General features: G+C 41.2%; 1 protein-coding gene across 2 annotated transcripts in view; it reads left to right on the plus strand.

Annotated features, from left to right (window-relative positions):
- The window catches only part of LOC128692828 (neprilysin-1-like), a 134,522-nt gene that overhangs the window by 69,379 nt on the left and 41,897 nt on the right, over positions 1-23,246 (plus strand). For both annotated transcript variants that reach the window (XM_070092175.1, XM_070092176.1), the window contains exons 10-17: positions 2,561-2,665; positions 5,875-6,002; positions 9,226-9,424; positions 10,502-10,663; positions 14,397-14,503; positions 20,923-20,987; positions 21,657-21,776; positions 23,021-23,157. In XM_070092175.1, the coding sequence (XP_069948276.1) occupies positions 2,561-2,665; positions 5,875-6,002; positions 9,226-9,424; positions 10,502-10,663; positions 14,397-14,503; positions 20,923-20,987; positions 21,657-21,776; positions 23,021-23,157 (1,023 nt within the window). The remainder of the gene's footprint in view (positions 1-2,560; positions 2,666-5,874; positions 6,003-9,225; positions 9,425-10,501; positions 10,664-14,396; positions 14,504-20,922; positions 20,988-21,656; positions 21,777-23,020; positions 23,158-23,246) is intronic.

Genomic DNA, 23,246 nt, shown 5'->3' on the forward strand with positions numbered 1-23,246 from the left:
GCCTCCTGGTGTTATTACTGCAACAATATTATTTGCTATATTCCTCCATTTTAGGTGCCTTAAGTTGAAATCCCCCAGGAGCAAGATGTTGGGTGCAGGAGCTGGAAGATTTTCCAGACAGTGGTCAATTTTTAACAGCTGTTCCTGGAATTGCTGGGATGTTGCATCCGGAGGCTTGTAGACTACCACAATGACTAGGTTTTGGTTCTCGACCTTTACTGCTAAAACTTCCACTACATCATTTGAGGCATTAAGCAGTTCTGTGCAAACAAGTGACTCTGCAATGTACAGGCCAACCCCCCCACCTTTTGCCTATTCACTCTGTCACATCTGTATAGGTTGTAACCTGGGATCCATATTTCGTTGTCCAAGTGATCCTTTATGTGGGTCTCAGTGAAAGCCGCGAACATTGCCTTTGGCTCTGCAAGCAGTCCATGGATGAAAGGTATTTTGTTGTTTGTTGCTGGCTTTAGACCCTGTATATTTGCAAAGAAGAATGTCATCGGACTGGTGGTATTGTTGGTACTGGGGGGGATATTTTTTTTCCGGCATTAGTATCTGTATCTGTTGGTTTGGAGTGGAGGCCATCGACTGTGGTTCCACTCCAGGAATGACTGGATTTGGTGTACGATTTCTGCCTTTTCCTGCCAGTTTTTTTTCCTTCCTGGCACTAAAAAACCTCTCCCTCTTGAGTGGCTGTGGCTACCCAGGTTTTCCCATGGCCTGTATGTTTTTGTATCTTTTTGTCCCCTTTAGATGGTGTGCCTGGCAATTTAAGTTATAGCACAGTCTTTCCTGTACTGAAGAGGTACACATTTCAGGGTAAAAAAGCTTACAGGAAGGGAGTTTGCATTTTCCTGTTGTCATATGTCACCTCTTCTGGCATTGCACACGCAATGCCAGAAGAGGTGAGAACCTGCTGAGTGAGCTACAGTAGATAACTCGAAAACGATGAGACCAGGCAGCATCTCTCTGTGGGTTCTGAGAGAGGGACCAGAAGAACTGTGTGAACCATTAGCCATGATCTTCATCGAGTCAACTGAAGCAGGGCAGCTCCCAGAGGCTTGGAAAATAATGTATGTAATTTCAATATTTAAAAACTAAGGGGCAGATGAGTAGCATTGAACTACAGTCCAGTGGTTCAGTGCTACCTATCTGACGTGCAGAATATGAAAGTTTATGGTAAAAAAAGATTGTCACTAGAAGAATAGAGCAGCACATGAAAGGGGCGAGTTCATAAACAACAGTTCTAGAGATGGTAAATCTTGTCTCACAAATCTGCTTGAGTTCTATGTTAGGTACCGAAAGTTAGGTGTGCTGCATATTTTTGGGCTTTAAAAAGACGTTCAGTGCAGTAACTCTGAGAATGGGGCAAAAAAGTTAGAGGAACAACCTGGAAAAAAACAGTGAAGGCACTAAAGTGAAGCAAAGAATACTTGACAGGATTGAAACAAAACATTATTGTTCAGGACGAGGTATCGGAGTGGACATGTGTGATTAAGGTCATTGCTGATCCAGTAGTGTTTCTTGGATACATAAATGATATGACAGAATAAACTGAGTCAGAGGTATCCCTCTTTACAAATGACTTGAAACTAATAAGCAGAATACAAACAGGATCAGAAGAGGAAATACTGCACACGGATCTGGACACTATATGATTACACTGACAAAAGACTACTAGAATTTATCCCCAGCAAATGCAAAGTTATGAAAATTTTGGGAGGAAAAAAACGACTGGAAACAAAGTGATAGCTCAGGGGACAAAAACTACAAACCTCCCTAAAAGAGAAAGACCTCGGGGTGAGCATAGTTCCAAACATATCTGTGGGCAGTAGTCAAGACCCAAGCATATCGCCTGGCGCACAAATTAACTGAATAGCCACAGAAACAAATGCGAGATTGGCAAGTTTAAAGATAGGTTTCAGGAACTTCAGCAAGGAGTCAGTCACACAACTATTTACGACTTTTGTTATGCTTATTTTGAAGCAAGCAGCAGCAGTATGGAACCTTTATGTTAATAAACATAATTTTTAATTTGTATAATTATATTATCTCTTTTGTTTACATAATTGATCATTTAACAATACTGCTGCTCCTTCCTTAGCTCTGATTATCTCAGATATACCTGACCTAATGCCATTTACGCTTTGCTGCTGAAAATGTCATAGCATATACCCATCCCCTCCCCTTTAGGTTTGTTTTGCTTAGAGCCAGGATATCCAGCTTCTTTTCATTCATAACATTCATAGTCAATTCTTTCTTCACATTTAGATTACACCCACACACATTCAGACAGCCCACTATTAAAATTTTGTTTTTTTTCTTTCTATTAATTTATATAAGGAGAAGAGGTTACTACGTTATTAAAGAGGTTAGAGGTTACTAAAATGCTCCTTACATTTTAGTCTCCTGTTACGACATTCATGACTTACAGAGGAAGAATTCTCAACTTTGGGCACACAAAGCAAGGGGAGGGATGCATGCAGTATATCCAATATCTACCAAAATAACACAGTAGGTATGAAAAATCACTCGTCATATATTTGTTTCTCCTCAGCACATGCCAGAGATTCCAGACCTACGCAGGGGAAATATCAGGAAGGAATACCAAGAATTTACTCTTGAGCAGCTAGACCATGGACCAGTCTTCACGTCTTCAGAAGTAAGTATTGTTAAATTATGTATAAGATGGTCTTTCTTTAAGCTTAAATGAAATTATGATTTTGAATGCAATTACTAGTATAAAACAGTAAAAAAATATTAGAATGGAAATGTGGAACAGTAGAAAGCAATAAGGAATAAATCAGAATTAAAATATTATAGAAAGTCTTTTGTCATAGAAAATTTCGTTTTACACGCATGTATTATAGAAAGATATTTGTCACAGGAAATTCTCTTTAAGGAATAACTTATCACATCTCTGAGGTCTCACAGGTAGTGACTAAAACGATGAGGTTTGGAACATTTAGCTATATATAGATTAATTTTCCCCAGAGCAGTTGATTTAGTATTCTAAGGACTATAGTCCTTAGAATAATGCGTTATAAATAGCTATTTGCAATGCACTATTTCCAGAAGAACATGATTGCTTTATTCAAAGTGAGTTAAATTTATTTTGAAAGTTTCTTCCTCATTTCCAGTAGTTGACAGTACACAGGTAACACATATTGGAGAATGAAACTTATGACGACGTTTCTGTCCAGCCACGGTATTGTGACCTTCCACCCACGGTATTGTGATCTTTTTATTCTTCAGGAGTTGACAGGTTTAGTATTGATTGTGTTGCCTTCTCTCACTCTACTCAATAACTGACTATGCTGATGTATTTTTCTGTTAGATCATAGTAGGTCGTCAACTCTAGATTTAGATTTACGTTTTTTATTTCAGCATTATACAATGTTTGTACAAAGGTAAATGATATTTAGGCGTGCATGCAGAAAGCTTCTATATATACAGAGCATTTCGGGTAAACTTAAGACTATCGTTTAATCTCTTGTCAAATTCATCTCTCTTGTACATGTTGAGAAAGTTTTTTTTTTCAGTGTTTAAAGTCTCATAACTATCTCGTCTCTGTCATGGATTTCGACTCTTGAAATTTCAACAATAATTGTTTTAGATTATAATTTCTGTATTTATATTGTTTGAGTCATCCGCACTGAGCAGTTTCCCCAAATGCTTCTTGATTTAAAACATTTATCTAGTTTGGTTTTAGTTACACAGTCGAGGGTCTGATCACACATAATGTTCTCCAGTCTTTCTAAAATTTCTAAACTCTGTTTTACATTGAACTCTGATTATCGTTTCATTTGTACGAAGCTCTAAATCCTTGTGAGTCATTAAGGGTCGTTCCTTCGAACACCATTACTGACCTTCAGTAAAGCATTTGAGGCCGAGTACAATGTTAAAAAATACGATGGCTTTTATATGGATTTGGAAGAATGTTAAGGAAAGTGGCTGCATATAGAATTAGAGGAAAAGTTCACTTATGGATCGAGGCATCGGTCACAGGTGGCATTCCACAAGGATCAGTTTTAGGCTCATTGTTGTTCATAACTTATATTTCAAACCTTGGCGAGGGAAGAAAGGGTGACGGTACAAAAAAAAATAGATTTGGAGGACGATACCATGGAATTTTTTTTGAAAATCTGGAGAAGTTAATGTTATGGTTCAAAAAATGGCAGATGCAGTTAAACGTGATTAAGTGTAAAAAGACCTAATAATCCTCTGGAATTAAAATATCCATCATACTTATAAAGCAAGAGATGTGGAACCTGATCATACAGAACGAGATAAAGACTTGGGAGTCGGGAGTCATGGTAAGCAGAAATCTGAAGCCTAGACAACAGTCGGGAGTCATGGTAAGCAGAAATCTGAAGCCTAGACAACAGTTGGGAGTCATGGTAAGCAGAAATCTGAAGCCTAGACAACAGTCGGGAGTCATGGTAAGCAGAAATCTGAAGCCTAGACAACAGTACCTTAGCATGCGTAATAGATTTACATGAAAAACTATTAGTAACAGTAATCCTCTTAGATTATGCTCTTCAATACTGATCTTATTATTATAGCATGAATATCTGTGCAGAGGAGGATGACGAAATTAATCCACTGCTTAATAAATCTTTCGTCTGAGAATAGCTTAAAGTACTAAACCTACACTCTCTTGAAAGACGTAGAACGAGAAGAGATATATGACTGTAGTATACCAGTGGAAGACAATCAAATTCAAAGTTTATTCTCTATAAGGATTACAATGCTGAGTTTACAGAATTTAGTTATTGTGTGGTTTACATGTAGTAAAATAATGATTACAGTGTGTACCACTAGAACACCTAGCATGGCTAGGCATTTCGGGCAGACTTAGTTTAATTCTTAATTTTAAAATATTACAAATTATGAGGTAGGTTGGTATTATGGCTAAGTGACTAAATACTAGTTTGTGAGTTTAACAATGTGAATGCTTTTGTTTTGGCACAGTACATAGTTTCAGTATTGGAGTATCACAGGATTCATTATTTTAAGATTGAGATTAATATTTCTGTTTATGGTCAAATGAGTGAGTGAGTGTAAGTGTGAACCACCAGGTTGTATTCGTGTAGTTAGTTGACGGGGTGTATCAGGGAGATAAGATGTTTTCTAATGGTAGTTTTGAAGGTGAGGAATGTGTCTGCAGTTCTAGAGTTCTCAGGTAGGGTGTTTCAGATTTTAGGGCCTTTGACATACGTTGAATTTGTGTAAAGGTTTAGTCGGACACGGGGAATGTCGTAGAGATGTTTGTTTCTGGTGTTATGCCTGTGGGTTCTGTCACAACTATCAAGAAAGCGTTTTAGGTCAAGGTTGATATTGGAGTTTAAGGTCCTGTAGATGTAGATTGCACAGTAGTAACTGTGGATGTACTGAAGAGGGAGTAAGTTTAGATCTATGAAGAGTGGGTGGGGGGTGTTGCCAGGGATCGGATTTAGTGATTATTCTTACTGCAGCTTTTTGTTAGGTTATTATTGGCTTTAGGTGTGTTGCTGCAGTTGATCCCCAAGCACAAATAGCATAGGTGAGGTATGGATAAATAAGTGAGTGGTATAGTGTGAGAAGGGCATTTTGCGGCACCCAAGAAAGAAAACGAAATAATGGATTCATGCTGGATAAATTTAGATTTAGAAAGAGTACAAGAAGCTGTTGGTACAGTGAGTGGACCAGTGAGAAGAACCAGTGAGAGGAACGTACCCAGCATGGGACATATACCCATTCTCGTGTTCCCGTGTGACAGTGCTTAAAAAGAGTCCAATTTCCAATATTCTTATTTATTCATTTCTTGCATATTCTTATAATCGCTCTAAGAAATCTTACAACTGCTCATAATAATTTGTCCAAATTCAGATTAACTGGCAACAACTGGTGGAGGAAATGCTGGGTCATGAGATCACCAACCCGGCAGATGTCAAGGTTCAGGTCTACTTCCACGAACAACTCGATGAAATCGTCACAGAAATATCTGAAGAGTACAGGTCAGTTCTTTGCTTCATATACTGCCTGGCTATCAGCACTTTACCTGATATACTGCCTGGCTATCAGTTCTTTACCTGATATACTGCCTAATTATCAGTTCTTTGCCTGATACACTGCCTTGTTATCAGTTCTTTACCTGATATACTGCCTGGCTATCAGTTCTTTACCTGATATACTGCCTGGCTATCAGTTCTTTACCTGATATACTGCCTGATTATCAGTTCTTTGCCTGATACACTGCCTTGTTATCAGCTCTTTACCTGATATACTGCCTGGCTATCAGTTCTTTACCTGATATACTGCCTGATTATCAGTTCTTTGCCTGATACACTGCCTTGTTATCAGCTCTTTACCTGATATACTGCCTGGCTATCAGTTCTTTGCCTGATACACTGCCTTGTTATCAGCTCTTTACCTGATATACTGCCTGGCTATCAGTTCTTTGCCTGATACACTGCTTGGCTATCAATTCTTTGCATGATATACTGCCTGGCTATTAGTTCTTTGCCTGATATACTGTATGGTTATCATTTTTTTTGCCTGATGTACTTCCTGGCTACCAGTTCTTTGCCTGATATACTGCCTGGCTATCAGTTCTTTGCCTTATACACTGCTTGGCTATCAGTTCTTTTCCTGATGTACTGCCTGGCTATCAGTTCTTTGCCTGATATACTGCCTAGCTATCAGTTCTTTTCCTGATATACTGCCTGGCTATCAGTTCTTTGCCTGATATACTGCCTGGCTATCAGTTCTTTTCCTGATATACTTCCTGGCTACCAGTTCTTTTCCTGATATACTGCCTGGCTATCAGTTCTTTGCCTGATATACTGCCTGGCTATCAGTTCTTTGCCTGATATACTGCCTGGCTATCAGTTCTTTGCCTGATATACTGCCTGGCTATCAGTTCTTTGCCTGATATACTGCCTGGCTATCAGTTCTTTGCCTGATATACTGCCTGGCTATCAGTTCTTTGCCTGATATACTGCCTGGCTATCAGTTCTTTGCCTGATATACTGCCTGGCTATCAGTTCTTTGCCTGATATACTGCCTGGCTATCAGTTCTTTGCCTGATATACTGCCTGGCTATCAGTTCTTTGCCTGATATACTGCCTGGCTATCAGTTCTTTGCCTGATATACTGCCTGGCTATCAGTTCTTTGCCTGATATACTGCCTGGCTATCAGTTCTTTGCCTGATATACTGCCTGGCTATCAGTTCTTTGCCTGATATACTGCCTGGCTATCAGTTCTTTGCCTGATATACTGCCTGGCTATCAGTTCTTTGCCTGATATACTGCCTGGCTATCAGTTCTTTGCCTGATATACTGCCTGGCTATCAGTTCTTTGCCTGATATACTGCCTGGCTATCAGTTCTTTGCCTGATATACTGCCTGGCTATCAGTTCTTTGCCTGATATACTGCCTGGCTATCAGTTCTTTGCCTGATATACTGCCTGGCTATCAGTTCTTTGCCTGATATACTGCCTGGCTATCAGTTCTTTGCCTGATATACTGCCTGGCTATCAGTTTTTTGCTTCATATTAGTCACATGGCTCATTATTATGTGTTTCATCTGGCACCTTGGTGGCACCTTGGTGGCACCTTGGGCATTAAAACCCTGGTGTTGGGGCATATAAAATATTTATCTTTGCAGCTCTAGGGCCACAAAGGTAAATTTACCAAAAACGCTAAACAGCTAGACAATACTTGAGGGTTGACTACTGGGAAGGACAGATTAACTTACATATACAAAACTTATCCACTAAATTATCAGTAACACTCTACACAAAACTTAAAACCGGCCCACAAAACTTTTCACATCTTACCAAAAACTCACTAGTACACTGCTGCTAGTTGAAGATTGAGACACTTATGCAGCATATGGGAATCTTTATTCAGGAAACGCCTTCCTCTTTGTATTGGACTGATGAAGCCACTGTGTGGCGAAACGTTTCCTGAATAAAGATTCCCATATGCTGCATAAGTGTCTCAATCTCCAACTTGTCGGTTTTTCAAAACATTCATCACAACTGCTGCTAGTTATTTCAAGTTGGGCCATACGAAAACAGTGGGTCTCAATGATTCCATTTCGTTTGTATTCTTATGGTTCTGGTGTGGCCCTGGTATTTATGTGGCCCCAGTATTTATGTGGCCCTGGTATTTATGTGGGCCTGTTTAAGATTTAGAGAGTACAGAAATAATAGCAGTGTTTTTTGCTGCGGTCAAATAAAATCACACAAAAAAAAGAAATGCTACAACTTAAACAACACTCCATGACACCTCTGTAACACCACACCAGCAACTGCTCTCTCCTCGCTGTAGATAATTGGTTCAGAGAACCGACAAGTTGATAAATTAGACACATGTTACTCATGAAATCGTAATGACACGATTGCAAACAAACCATAACACGGGTGGGGATACAAGCCGCGGTCAGAGAGTTATAAAACTCCAGACCGAGTAGCCAGTTGGTCCAGTGGCTAGCACGTCGGTCTGGGGTTTTATGACTCTGACCGCGGGTTCTATTCCCACCCGTGGTGTGGTTTAGACACATGTGCAACACTTGAGTATCATCTTCATTGAGGAAACGTTTCCCCACGCAGTGACTTCATCAGTCAAAAAAAAAATATGAAGGCCCAAGGCAGGAAGAAGCCAGTAGCCAAAATTGTCTGAGTCTACAGTAGACCCTTGTCACCTTCATACTTTCGAATACCGTAGCAAAATTAATAAACCAACAAACCAATTGACAACGTGAGCGCACACAGAATTTTAAGTCGAATTACGAGACATGAATAGCCTCCTGAGCATCGATCTGAATAGCCAAGTTAGTCATTTGACTTGAAATTAAGGTAGGACTATCGGGATGACTCCTGAAAATTCGAGAACATTACTGCCAGATTCGCAAATACCCTTGCTTGCCACCCTGTGGGAACCGTAAATAATACTGAAACCCAATTCCACCTACTAGTGAAGTCTCCGTTGCAGCTGCACATGCCGTTGAGAGGACATGTGCAGCTGCATATGACTTCCCTGTCGAAGACTAGTGCGGCACTTGTGTCAGTCGAAGCACGGTCTTCTCTCCTTTTCCTAAGAATCCTGTATCCACTATTCTACGTCATCAGAGTTAAAAAGACAGAGTATATTTAATTTTAAAAGATTTTTTTTTCAAGTACTCTTCACTTTTTTGAGAGAGAGAGAAATCGCAATTCGAATGTTTTCTTACAGGACTGACCCTCTGAACATGCAAAACATTTTGCTTCTCCTGTGGAGTGAGAGGATCTACACGAGCCTAGTGGAGCCTTTCGGGACCTCGCTGAGCTCTCCTGACTACTGTTTCCGAGCCACGACTTTCCTCATGGAGGACTTTGCTTCTTACCTCTACCTTGATGCCCTCCAGCCTCACCTCTCCAGCAAGAAATCTAAAGTGTGTTGACTTATGTTTGAGTGTGTTACATTTACGCTGTCCCTTAGCACAGATTCATTCATTCAGAGGCTGTTCTATATAGTTACAGTAAGGCCTGTGTATTCAGTCCATGTAAAACCCATGTAAACATTTCATGTAAAGTCCGTGAACACAGTACAAGACCACTTCACACAGTCCTAAATAACAAATGTGTACATATTCAAGATGAACTATGAATATTTATGAACTTTCTGTTAAAAAATGTTTGCACACAATCCTCTACCAAGGTCCACTTAACCAGAGAACTGTATGGATATTGATCGTAGAGAAATCGAGAGAGAGATCTCATAACCCCAGGATTATTATGTATGCAATAAGCCCCGTATGTGTTCCTCAACTAACTCACGAGACCTAGCAACTGTACATCAACTAACTCACGAGACCTAGCAACTGTACATCAACTAACTCACGAGACCTAGCAACTGTACATCAATTAACTCACGAGACCTAGCAACTGTACATCAACTAACTCACAAGACCTAGCAACTGTACATCAATTAACTCACGAGACCTAGCAACTGTACATCAACTAACTCACAAGACCTAGCAACTGTACATCAATTAACTCACGAGACCTAGCAACTGTACATCAATTAACTCACGAGACCTAGCAACTGTACATCAACTAACTCACAAGACCTAGCAACTGTACATCAACTAACTCACGAGACCAAACAAATGTACATCAACTAACTCACGAGACCTAACTGGAGACTTTCGTCGTGCTTCCTGACCACTACGACTGGTGTCAGGAAACACCTGTCGTGCTTCCTGACGACCACGACTAGTGTCAGGAAACACCTGTCATGGTTCATTACGACTAAAAATATGACTACACCTCAGTAGCTACTGAGGTTCAAGGTTTTGTTCCTACAGGGCTTGAAACACCTTCATGGGCACTACTGCCCCTCAGTACGACTCAGCACAATAAAGGCAGTGAAGATGTTGAGTATATTTGCATGGAGGAAACAATATTTATTAAAATACATTACAAATAGCTATTGTAAATTGTCTTAAAGTTTTCTTTTATATTTTTAGATTGAAAATATGATAAAAATTCACAAGAAGACGGCCGAGGAACAGTTACTTCGAAAATTTAACGACGCTGATAATTCCATGATAGATAAACTTCACATGATGTTGGGTGAAGTGGCTGAAATAGATAGGATCAAAGAGGCACTTCAGCTCAACATGCAAGGTGTAAGTTATTGTTATGTGTGTTCCTTAGTATATTCTAATTTTTTTTGGAGGATTATATGATTGTTCTCTCTAAATCGATTACATTTTCCTCTCCTTTTCAATGTTAGTGTTTTTGATCTGTCGGATTTAGATTGTTATGGAGGTTCATGCATAACGGAGGAGCTGGATCACTGCAAACATCTCACCAGCAGCTGGATCACTACAAACATCTCACCAGCAGCTGGATCACTGCAAACATCTCACCAGCAGCTGGATCACTGCAAACATCTCACCAGCAGCTGGATCACTACAAACATCTCACCAGCAGCTGGATCACTACAAACATCTCACCAGCAGCTGGATCACTACAAACATCTCACCAGCAGCTGGATCACTACAAACATCTCACCAGCAGCTGGATCACTACAAACATCTCACCAGCAGCTGGATCACTACAAACATCTCACCAGCAGCTGGATCACTACAAACATCTCACCAGCAGCTGGATCACTACAAACATCTCACCAGCAGCTGGATCACTACAAACATCTCACCAGCAGCTGGATCACTACAAACATCTCACCAGCAGCTGGATCACTACAAACATCTCACCAGCAGCTGGATCACTACAAACATCTCACCAGCAGCTGGATCACTGCAAACATCTCACCAGCAGCTGGATCACTACAAACATCTCACCAGCAGCTGGATCACTACAAACATCTCACCAGCAGCTGGATCACTACAAACATCTCACCAGCAGCTGGATCACTACAAACATCTCACCAGCAGCTGGATCACTACAAACATCTCACCAGCAGCTGGATCACTACAAACATCTCACCAGCAGCTGGATCACTACAAACATCTCACCAGCAGCTGGATCACTACAAACATCTCACCAGCAGCTGGATCACTACAAACATCTCACCAGCAGCTGGATCACTGCAAACATCTCACCAGCAGCTGGATCACTACAAACATCTCACCAGCAGCTGGATCACTACAAACATCTCACCAGCAGCTGGATCACTACAAACATCTCACCAGCAGCTGGATCACTACAAACATCTCACCAGCAGCTGGATCACTACAAACATCTCACCAGCAGCTGGATCACTACAAACATCTCACCAGCAGCTGGATCACTACAAACATCTCACCAGCAGCTGGATCACTACAAACATCTCACCAGCAGCTGGATCACTACAAACATCTCACCAGCAGCTGGATCACTACAAACATCTCACCAGCAGCTGGATCACTGCAAACATCTCACCAGCAGCTGGATCACTACAAACATCTCACCAGCAGCTGGATCACTACAAACATCTCACCAGCAGCTGGATCACTACAAACATCTCACCAGCAGCTGGATCACTACAAACATCTCACCAGCAGCTGGATCACTACAAACATCTCACCAGCAGCTGGATCACTACAAACATCTCACCAGCAGCTGGATCACTACAAACATCTCACCAGCAGCTGGATCACTACAAACATCTCACCAGCAGCTGGATCACTACAAACATCTCACCAGCAGCTGGATCACTACAAACATCTCACCAGCAGCTGGATCACTGCAAACATCTCACCAGCAGCTGGATCACTGCAAACATCTCACCAGCAGCTGGATCACTACAAACATCTCACCAGCAGCTGGATCACTACAAACATCTCACCAGCAGCTGGATCACTACAAACATCTCACCAGCAGCTGGATCACTACAAACATCTCACCAGCAGCTGGATCACTACAAACATCTCACCAGCAGCTGGATCACTACAAACATCTCACCAGCAGCTGGATCACTACAAACATCTCACCAGCAGCTGGATCACTACAAACATCTCACCAGCAGCTGGATCACTACAAACATCTCACCAGCAGCTGGATCACTACAAACATCTCACCAGCAGCTGGATCACTACAAACATCTCACCAGCAGCTGGATCACTACAAACATCTCACCAGCAGCTGGATCACTACAAACATCTCACCAGCAGCTGGATCACTACAAACATCTCACCAGCAGCTGGATCACTACAAACATCTCACCAGCAGCTGGATCACTACAAACATCTCACCAGCAGCTGGATCACTACAAACATCTCACCAGCAGCTGGATCACTACAAACATCTCACCAGCAGCTGGATCACTACAAACATCTCACCAGCAGCTGGATCACTACAAACATCTCACCAGCAGCTGGATCACTACAAACATCTCACCAGCAGCTGGATCACTGCAAACATCTCACCAGCAGCTGGATCACTACAAACATCTCACCAGCAGCTGGATCACTACAAACATCTCACCAGCAGCTGGATCACTACAAACATCTCACCAGCAGCTGGATCACTACAAACATCTCACCAGCAGCTGGATCACTACAAACATCTCACCAGCAGCTGGATCACTACAAACATCTCACCAGCAGCTGGATCACTACAAACATCTCACCAGCAGCTGGATCACTACAAACATCTCACCAGCAGCTGGATCACTACAAACATCTCACCAGCAGCTGGATCACTACAAACATCTCACCAGCAGCTGGATCACTACAAACATCTCACCAGCAGCTGGATCACTACAAACATCTCACCAGCAGCTGGATCACTACAAACATCTCACCAGCAGCTGGATCACTACAAACATCTCACCAGCAGCTGGATCACTACAAACATCTCACCAGCATTATAACATTATAAATTTCGACGAACAAAAATCCACAATGTCGTAACTATAACATTACCTTTTCTCCTTTCCTTTTTTCCTCCCTTTTGTTTCTTTGTTTTCAATATGTCTGCCTAAGTGTGTTCTGTGCTTCAGTTCCTCCCACTCCTCGTGGTTTTATTCTTATCCCTTATGGTTCTTAGCTCTCCTGCAGTGTTCCTTTTTCTTGTACTTATACTGGCCCCTACTTCTTCTACTACTACGACTACCACTCCATTCTCCTGTTGTTACTACAGGGAAGAGTACTTACTCATCCAACATCTACACGTGTGCTTCCCACCGAGAGTACTCACTCATCCAACATGTACGCATGCACTTCCCACCGAGAGTACTCGCTCATCCAACATGTACGCATGTACTTCCCACCAAGAGTACTCACTCATCCAACATCTACACGTGTGCTTCCCACTGAGAGTACTCACTCATCCAACATCTACACATGTACTTCCCACTGAGAGTACTCACTCATCCAACATCTGCACACAATATATTTCAGACAGCAGTCTGAGTGATCAAGAATTATTGCTTTGTAAAGGAGTTATAAACATGTAAACAATCTCTTTTACCCACACAGTATGTGACCAAGGTGTTTCTTTTACCCACACAGTATGTGACCAAGGTGTTTCTTTTACCCACACAGTATGTGACCAAGGTGTTTCTTTTACCCACACAGTATGTGACCAAGGTGTTCCTTTTACCCACACAGTATGTGACCAAGGTGTTTCTTTTACCCACACAGTATGTGACCAAGGTGTTTCTTTTACCCACACAGTATGTGACTAAGGTGTTTCTTTTACCCACACAGTATGTGACCAAGGTGTTTCTGAAGGTATACATTGTATGACTGTATTTAGCGTGTTTATGTACATTAATATTCTATAAATTATTATAAATATTTTACATGTGCTATATGACCCTTTGGATTATGGTGATACCCGGATAACATATTAATAACGATAGTTATTTTATCAGAGAACATTGTGTTATTTAGAAGTTTTTTGTATACGCAGGTTGAATTAAGTGATAACTTCCTGGACAACAGTGTGACACTACTACAGAGGTACCGCACCATGATGTATGCTGTCTACTACAAGCAACCAAGTCACCCTCAAGTAATGTATGTTACCTCCAACACTTAACTCTTTCTTAGGGTGTTACATATTACATAGATATATTATCTATCTGAGGCCCAGTATTGTAGCCACTCAGCCACAAACTTACTGTTGGACTGGATGTAGTTACAACTAGAACTCTCATGACCTGGTTGTATCAGCTGCATCAACTGTGACTCGACTGTCTCATCCCACACCCACGGTAGCTTTGGTGGTACGTCTATTCTTCTACCCCTTAAAACTATATAGTCCATAAACCCAAGATAATTCGTAATGAACGACTATCAGCGAATAAAGAGAAGTTAGTTTAGTTTAGTTTAATATGTTTATTATGCACCCCATACCCATCCTGTGGGCGGTAGTCAAAAGATTACAGAGGTACATAATTGGTCCAGGGACTGGACTCCAAAGTTTTGATAGCTGAGCAAGTTACAGAGGTAATGAATTCACAATTTACAAAGGTAATGAACTCACAATTTACAAAGTTAATGAACTCCAGGTAGGTCTAGTCACAATCATGACAAGTTACAAAGGTATTTACAGATTACAGAGGTACGTAATGGGTCCAGGGACTGGGCTCCCAAAGTTTTGATGGCTGAACTAGGTACAAGGTAATGAACTCACAAGTTACAAAGGTAATGAGCTCACAAGTTACAAAGGTAATGAATCCTGTAAGAATGGTTACTTACGTTTATACATGGCTACAATCATGAACAAATTATAGTGTAATGAGCAATTCACACTTCCACGTCCTCGATGACGCACTGACTTTCTTGGGTTATCCTGGGTGGCTAACCCTCCGGGGTTAAAAATCCGAACGAAATCTCACACCCGGTCACAACTGTAATGAGTTATTGGTGCAAATATTGATTGTTGAGTCACACACACACACATATACACAGTTTTAAGACGAGGTTTGATAAAGCTCATGGAGCGGGGAGAGAGAGGGCCTAGTAGCAACCGGTGAAGAGGCGGGGCCAGGAGCTAGGACTCGACCCCTGCAACCACAAATAGGTGAGTACAAATAGGTGAGTACACACACACACACACACACACACACACACACACACACACACACACACACACACACACACACACACACACACACACACACACACACACACACACACACACACACACACACACACACACACACACACACACACACACACACACAAACTCATACACACACACACACACACACTCATACACACACACACTCATACACACACACACACACTCATACACACACACACACTCATACACACACACACACTCATATACACACACACACTCATACACACACACACACTCATACACACACACACTCATACACACACACGCACACTCATACACACTCATACACACACACACTCATACACACACACACTCATACACACACATACACACTCATATACATAAAGAGAAGAACAAGCTTTTACTGGAACAACGATCTATACTAGAAGTCTCCCTCTATTCTCCTGTTGATTTAGTAATAGTCGTTCATTACGACTTATTTTGGATTTATTAATTATATAGTTTGGAGGGGTATGAGATAGAAGTACTCACCTAATTGTGGTTGCAGGGGTCAAGACTCAGCTCCTGGCCCTGCCTTGAGAGGTGTGGCTGTAGCATGAGGCAACATTTCTGTGATATAGTGTATGTATGTGTGATTGCAGGAATCGATTCACAATGTGTATGTGTGTACTTACCTGTTTGTGGTTGCAGGGGCCGAGACTCAGCTCCTGGCCCTGTGTGTGTGTGTGTGTGTGTGTGTGTGTGTGTGTATACTCATCTAATTGTACTCAACAATTGTGGTTGCAGGCGTCGAGTCGTAGCTCTTGGCGTGTGTGTGTGTGTGTGTATTCACCTAATTGTGGTTGCAGGGGTCGATTCATAGCTCATAGCTCCTGGCCCCGCCTCTTTACTGGACGCTAGAAAATCACTCACCCTGCTCCGTGAACTTTATCATAACTTTTTTTTAAAGCTATGTATGGTTCCTGCCTCCACTACGTCACTTTCTAGACTATCCCACTTCCTGACAACTCTATGACTGAAGAAATACTTCCTAACATCCCTGTGACTCATCTGAGTCTTCAACTTCCAAATCTGACCCCCTTCTTGCTGTGTCCCATCTCTGGAACATCCCGTCTCTGTCCACCTTCTCGATTCCTCTCGGTATTTTATATGTCGTTATCATGTCCCCCCTATCTCTCCAGACCTCCAGTGTCGTCAGGTCGATTTCCCTTAACCGTTATTCGTAGGACATACCCCTTAGCTCCGGGACCAGTCTAGTTGCCAGCCTTTGCACTTTCTCTAATTTCCTGACGTGCTTATGTACTCACCTAGTTGTGGTTCCAGGAGTCGAATCACAGCTCCTGGCCCCGCCTCTTCACTCTCATGCGTGTGTGTCAGTGTGTGCGTGTGCGTCAGTGTGTGCGTGTGTGTGTTATGGATTTCAGTATCCATACACAATACTATTTGTTCTACATGATTTACAGTGTAGATTAAATGTTTCACAAGATGTACTGTGTGTTTCACATGATGTACTCACTGTGCGTTTCACATGATGTACTCACTGTGCGTTTCACATGATGTACTCACTGTGCGTTTCACATGATGTACTCACTGTGCGTTTCACATGATGTACTCACTGTGCGCTTCACATGATGTACTCACTGTGCGTTTCACATAATGTACTTACTGTGTGTTTCACATAATGTACTTACTGTGTGTTTCACATGATGTACTCACTGTGCGTTTCACATGATGTATTCACTGTGTGCTTCACATAATGTACTCACTGTGCGTTTCACATAATGTACTTACTGTGTGTTTCACATAATGTACTTACTGTGTGTTTCACATAATGTACTTACTGTGTGTTTCACATAATGTACTCACTGTGTGTTTCACATGATGTACTCACTGTGCGTTTCACATGATGTATTCACTGTGTGCTTCACATAATGTACTCACTGTGCGTTTCACATAATGTACTTACTGTGTGTTTCACATAATGTACTTACTGTGTGTTTCACATAATGTACTTACTGTGTGTTTCACATAATGTACTTACTGTGCGTTTCACATAATGTACTTACTGTGCATTTCACATAATGTACTTACTGTGTGTTTCACATGATGTACTCACTGTGCGTTTCACATGATGTACTCACTGTGCGCTTCACATGATGTACTCACTGTGCGTTTCACATAATGTACTTACTGTGTGTTTCACATGATGTACTCACTGTGTGCTTCACATAATGTACTGTGTTTCACAAGATGTACTCAATGTGTGTCACATGTTGTTCTCACTGTATGTTTCACAAGATGTACTCACTGTGTGTTTCACAAGATGTACTCACTGTGTTTCACAAGATGTACTCACTGTGTGTTTCACAAGATGTACTCACTGTGTGTTTCACATGATTCACTCACTTTGTGTTTCACATGATGTACTCACTGTGTGTTTCACATGATGTACTCACTGTGTGTTTCACAAGATGTACTCACTGTGTGTTTCATAAGATGTACTCACTGTGTGTTTCACAAGATGTACTCACTGTGTGTTTCACAAGATGAACTCACTGTGTGTTTCATAAGATGTACTCACTGTGTGTTTCACAAGATGAACTCACTGTGTGTTTCACATAATGTACTGTGTTTCACAAGATGTACTCAATGTGTGTCACATGTTGTTCTCACTGTGTGTTTCACAAGATGTACTCACTGTGTGTTTCACAAGATGTACTCACTGTGTTTCACAAGATGTACTCACTGTGTGTTTCACAAGATGTACTCACTGTGTGTTTCACATGATTCACTCACTTTGTGTTTCACATGATGTACTCACTGTGTGTTTCACAGGATGTACTCACTGTGTGTTTCACAAGATGTACTCACTGTGTGTTTCACAAGATGAACTCACTGTGTGTTTCACAAGATGTACTCACTGTGTGTTTCACAAGATGTACTCACTGTGTGTTTCACAAGATGTACTCACTGTGTGTTTCACAAGATGTACTCACTGTGTGTTTCATAAGATGTACTCACTGTGTGTTTCACAAGATGTACTCACTGTGTGTTTCACAAGATGTACTCACTGTGTGTTTCACAAGATGTACTCACTGTGTGTTTCACAAGATGTACTCACTGTGTGTTTCACAAGATGTACTCACTGTCTGTTTCGCAAGATGTACACACTGTGTGTTTCACATGATATACTCACTGTGTGTCACATGATGTACTCACTGTGTGTTTCACATGATGTACTCAGTGTGATTCACATGATGTACTCACTGTGTGTTTCACAAGATGTACTCACTGTTTCACATGAAGTACTCACTGTTTCACATGATGTACTCACAGCTTGTTTCATGTGGTGTACTCACTGTTTCACATGATGTACTCACTGTGTATTTCACATGATGTATTCACTGTTTCACAGGATGTACTCACTGTGTGTTTCACAAGATGTACTCACTGTGTGTTTCACATGATGTACTCACTGCGTGTTTCACAGGATGTACTCACTGTGTGTTTTCATGATGTATTGTGTTTCACAAGATATACTCATTGTGTGTTTCACAAGATGTACTCACTGTGTGTTTTACAAGATGTACTCACTGTGTTTCACATAATGTACTCACTGTGTGTTTCACAAGATGTACTCACTGTGTGTTTTCATGATGTATTGTGTTTCACAAGATATACTCATTGTGTGTTTCACATGATGTACTCACTGTGTGTTTCAAATGGTGTACTCACTGTTTCACAGGATGTACTCACTGTGTGTTTCACATAATGTACTCACTGCGTGTTTCACAAGATGTACTCACTGTGTGTTTCACATAATATACTCACTGTGTGTTTCACAAGATATATTCACTGTGTGTTTCACAGGATGTACTCACCGTGTGTTTCACAAGATGTACTCACTGTGTGTTTCACATGATGTACTCACTGTGTTTCACATGATGTACTCACTGTGTTTCACATGATGCACTCACTGTTTGTTTCACAAGATGTACACACTGTTTCACATGATGTACTCACTGTGTTTCACAAGATGTACTCACTGTGTGTTTCACATGATGTACTCACTGTGTTTCACAAGATGTACTCATTGTATGCTTCACAAGATGTACTTACTGTGTGTTTCACATGATGCACTCACTCTGTTTCACATGATGTACTCACTGTGTGTTTCACATGATGTACTCACTGTTTGTTTCACAAGATGTACTCACTGTGTGTTTCACATGATGTGCTCACTGTGTGTTTCACATGATGTACTCACTGCGTGTTTCACAGGATGCACCCACTCTCTTTCACATGATGTACTCACTGTGTGTTTTACAAGATGTACTCACTGTGTTTCACATAATGTACTCACTGTGTGTTTCACAAGATGTACTCACTGTGTGTTTTCATGATGTATTGTGTTTCACAAGATATACTCATTGTGTGTTTCACATGATGTACTCACTGTGTGTTTCAAATGGTGTACTCACTGTTTCACAGGATGTACTCACTGTGTGTTTCACATAATGTACTCACTGCGTGTTTCACAAGATGTACTCACTGTGTGTTTCACAAGATATATTCACTGTGTGTTTCACAGGATGTACTCACCGTGTGTTTCACAAGATGTACTCACTGTGTGTTTCACATGATGTACTCACTGTGTTTCACATGATGTACTCACTGTGTTTCACATGATGCACTCACTGTTTGTTTCACAAGATGTACACACTGTTTCACATGATGTACTCACTGTGTTTCACAAGATGTACTCACTGTGTGTTTCACATGATGTACTCACTGTGTTTCACAAGATGTACTCATTGTGTGTTTCACATGATGCACTCACTCTGTTTCACATGATGTACTCACTGTGTGTTTCACATGATGTACTCACTGTTTGTTTCACAAGATGTACTCACTGTGTGTTTCACATGATGTGCTCACTGTGTGTTTCACATGATGTACTCACTGTGTGTTTCACAAGATGTACTCAGTGCGTGTTTCACATGATATCCTCACTGTGTCACATGATGTACTCACTGTGTGTTTCACATGATTTAACCAGTGTGTTTCACAAGATGTACTCACTGTGTTTTACAAAATGTACTCACTGTGTGTTTCATATGATGTACTCACTGTTTCACATGATGTACTCACTGCATGTTTCACATGTACTCACTGTTTCACATGATGTACTCACTGCATGTTTCATGTGATGTACTCACTGTGTATTTCACATGATGTACTCTGTGTATTTCACATGATGTACTCACTGTTTCACATTATGTACTCACTGTGTGTTTCACATGATGTAGTCACTGTGTGTTTCACAAGATGGACTCACTGTGTGTTTCACTTGATATACTCACTGTGTGTTTCACTCTTCCTGTAGGTGGAGTCACTTTCTTCTGCCTCATGATGTTCACGGAGTCACTTCCTATGCACTTAACAAGTTCTGTAAGTATTAAGTAACATTTATAAGTATAATGTTAAGTTTATCGTAAGTTATTTATTATCTGCAGTGACCACTGGAGTTGAGGACATCCGGTGAACTTTCGAAAAGTTCTGCTCTCGTTATATTCTGTAATTTCACGCCCCTGTACCTCGATGATCCAAGGAAGGTATCCCCCTCTGTCCTGTGATGATCCGGGAGAGGTATCCCCCTGTATCTTGAAATCTTAGGTACCCGTCCCTCGATGATCCAGGAGAGGTATCGCCAGTGTATCTCAAATCTCTGGCACTTGTGTCTTGATAATTTGAGGAAGGTATCCCCCTTGTATCTCATCACCTCCAGCATCTGTGCCTTGATGATCCGAGGAAGGTATTGCCAAGTTAATGCACAAACCGGTATTGCCAACATCTTAAACATGTTATAATACAGCCCAGTGTTCACCCTCGCAGCCTAAAGCTGTACTGAGCCATTATTTGGGTTATGGGTTATGTAGATCAGCATTCTAAACTCAAAACTGGAAAACTCAGTCTTCTGGGGAGTTACCATTTAGATGAGGTCTAGTAGTAACCTGTATTATAATTACGATCAATATGTACTTTATAAAGCAAATGCTTCAAATGATTATATCTGGAAGAAGCTTAAAGTTTATAAAGTGATTTTCTTCTCTGTTTCAGTTATACCATATGGTGCTTTATCGGCTCCACTCTTCTTCGACGATGTTCCCGACTACATCAACTATGCTGGAATTGGTCACATGATAGCACATGAAATAGCTCATGGCTTCGATGCCACAGGTTAGAAATATTGCTGCTCTTGTATTTTTGATCTTATTCGCCTTTGTGTGGACTCGAACATTATTTTTTAAATTTCAAGGCAAATTTTATACTCAAAGTTACCCCTGATGTGGAGTATTTTGAAAATGTTCTACTTCCTATTATTTGCGTACGTCCTTCTCCCTGCGTATGTCTTTCTGCGTACGTCCTTCTTTCTGCGTACGTCCTTCTTTCTGCGTACGTCCTTCTTTCTGCGTACGTCCTACTTTCTGGCTTCGCTATACCTGGAGTTTACCTGGAGAGAGTTCCGGGGGTCAACGTCCCCGCGGTCCGGTCTGTGACCAGGCCTCCTGGTGGATCAGAGCCTGATCAACCAGGCTGTTGCTGCTGGCTGCACGCAAACCAACGTACGAGCCACAGCCCGGCTGATCAGGAACCGACTTTAGGTGCTTGTCCAGTGCCAGCTTGAAGACTGCCAGGGGTCTGTTGGTAATCTCCCTTATGTATGCTGGGAGGCAGTTGAACAGTCTCGGGCCCCTGACACTTATTGTATGGTCTCTTAACGTGCTAGTGACACCCCTGCTTTTCATTGGGGGGATGTTGCATCATCTGCCAAGTCTTTATAGATAAGATCTCTGTTCTTTGGCCACATGACTCGAGTCTCTTCCAACTTTTTTCTTGATGGCTTTAACAATTTTTCTCCTGTCAAGTCTATAGCTGAATGGGAATCTAACTCTTTGCTTCCTTTCCTTAATGTTCATGTCCGCCGCTCTGTGACAGGCATTTCTTTAAACAAGCAAGGAAACAAACTTCATTTCTATAACGTGGAGTACAACATACAAGTGACACTGAGATAATTGACATGCGTAAATTGTTTTACAGAAAGCCCCTTATTATGCAAAGCATTATTGGCAGTCTTAATCGGTACTCTTCAACAACTCCAAGACTGAGGGACTGATTACCTTGTCTTCTGTATATAGTTCTACAGTCTTCCCATTATGTCCTTGAATTTGTATTGATAAAGCCACTGGCTTCTGCAACGTCCACAAATAAAGATGCCCAGATATTGCACATGTGTCTAATTCTTCATCTTGTCGGTATTGTATACCAGCCATGTATGTTTTGACCTTTGCATATATATCTTTATTTACAAACTATCGGTATCACTATACCGCGTCAGTCATTCCTTGTATCACTGAGTTGATAGTGAATGATCCTCGGAGCCTTAATGTTAATTTTGATAGTTTTTTTTTTTTTTTTTGCAGGAATAGGGTACAATGGGATAAGAAAAGAGACAATGCCGGACTCTCTTGCTTACGTACCAACTACGGAATGTCTTCAAGAGCAACTGCTTGGTAGTCAGACGTTCATCAGCCAGAGTGGTCTTACTTCATATTTAGAAGTGAGTAATTACTCCATAATGCATCAAACTTTACTTCAAATATAAGTATCCTCGCATTCATGATACGTATGTATCTTCACATCCAGTAG

Source organism: Cherax quadricarinatus, chromosome 38, assembly GCF_038502225.1.
Source record: "Cherax quadricarinatus isolate ZL_2023a chromosome 38, ASM3850222v1, whole genome shotgun sequence".
NCBI lineage: Eukaryota > Metazoa > Arthropoda > Malacostraca > Decapoda > Parastacidae > Cherax > Cherax quadricarinatus.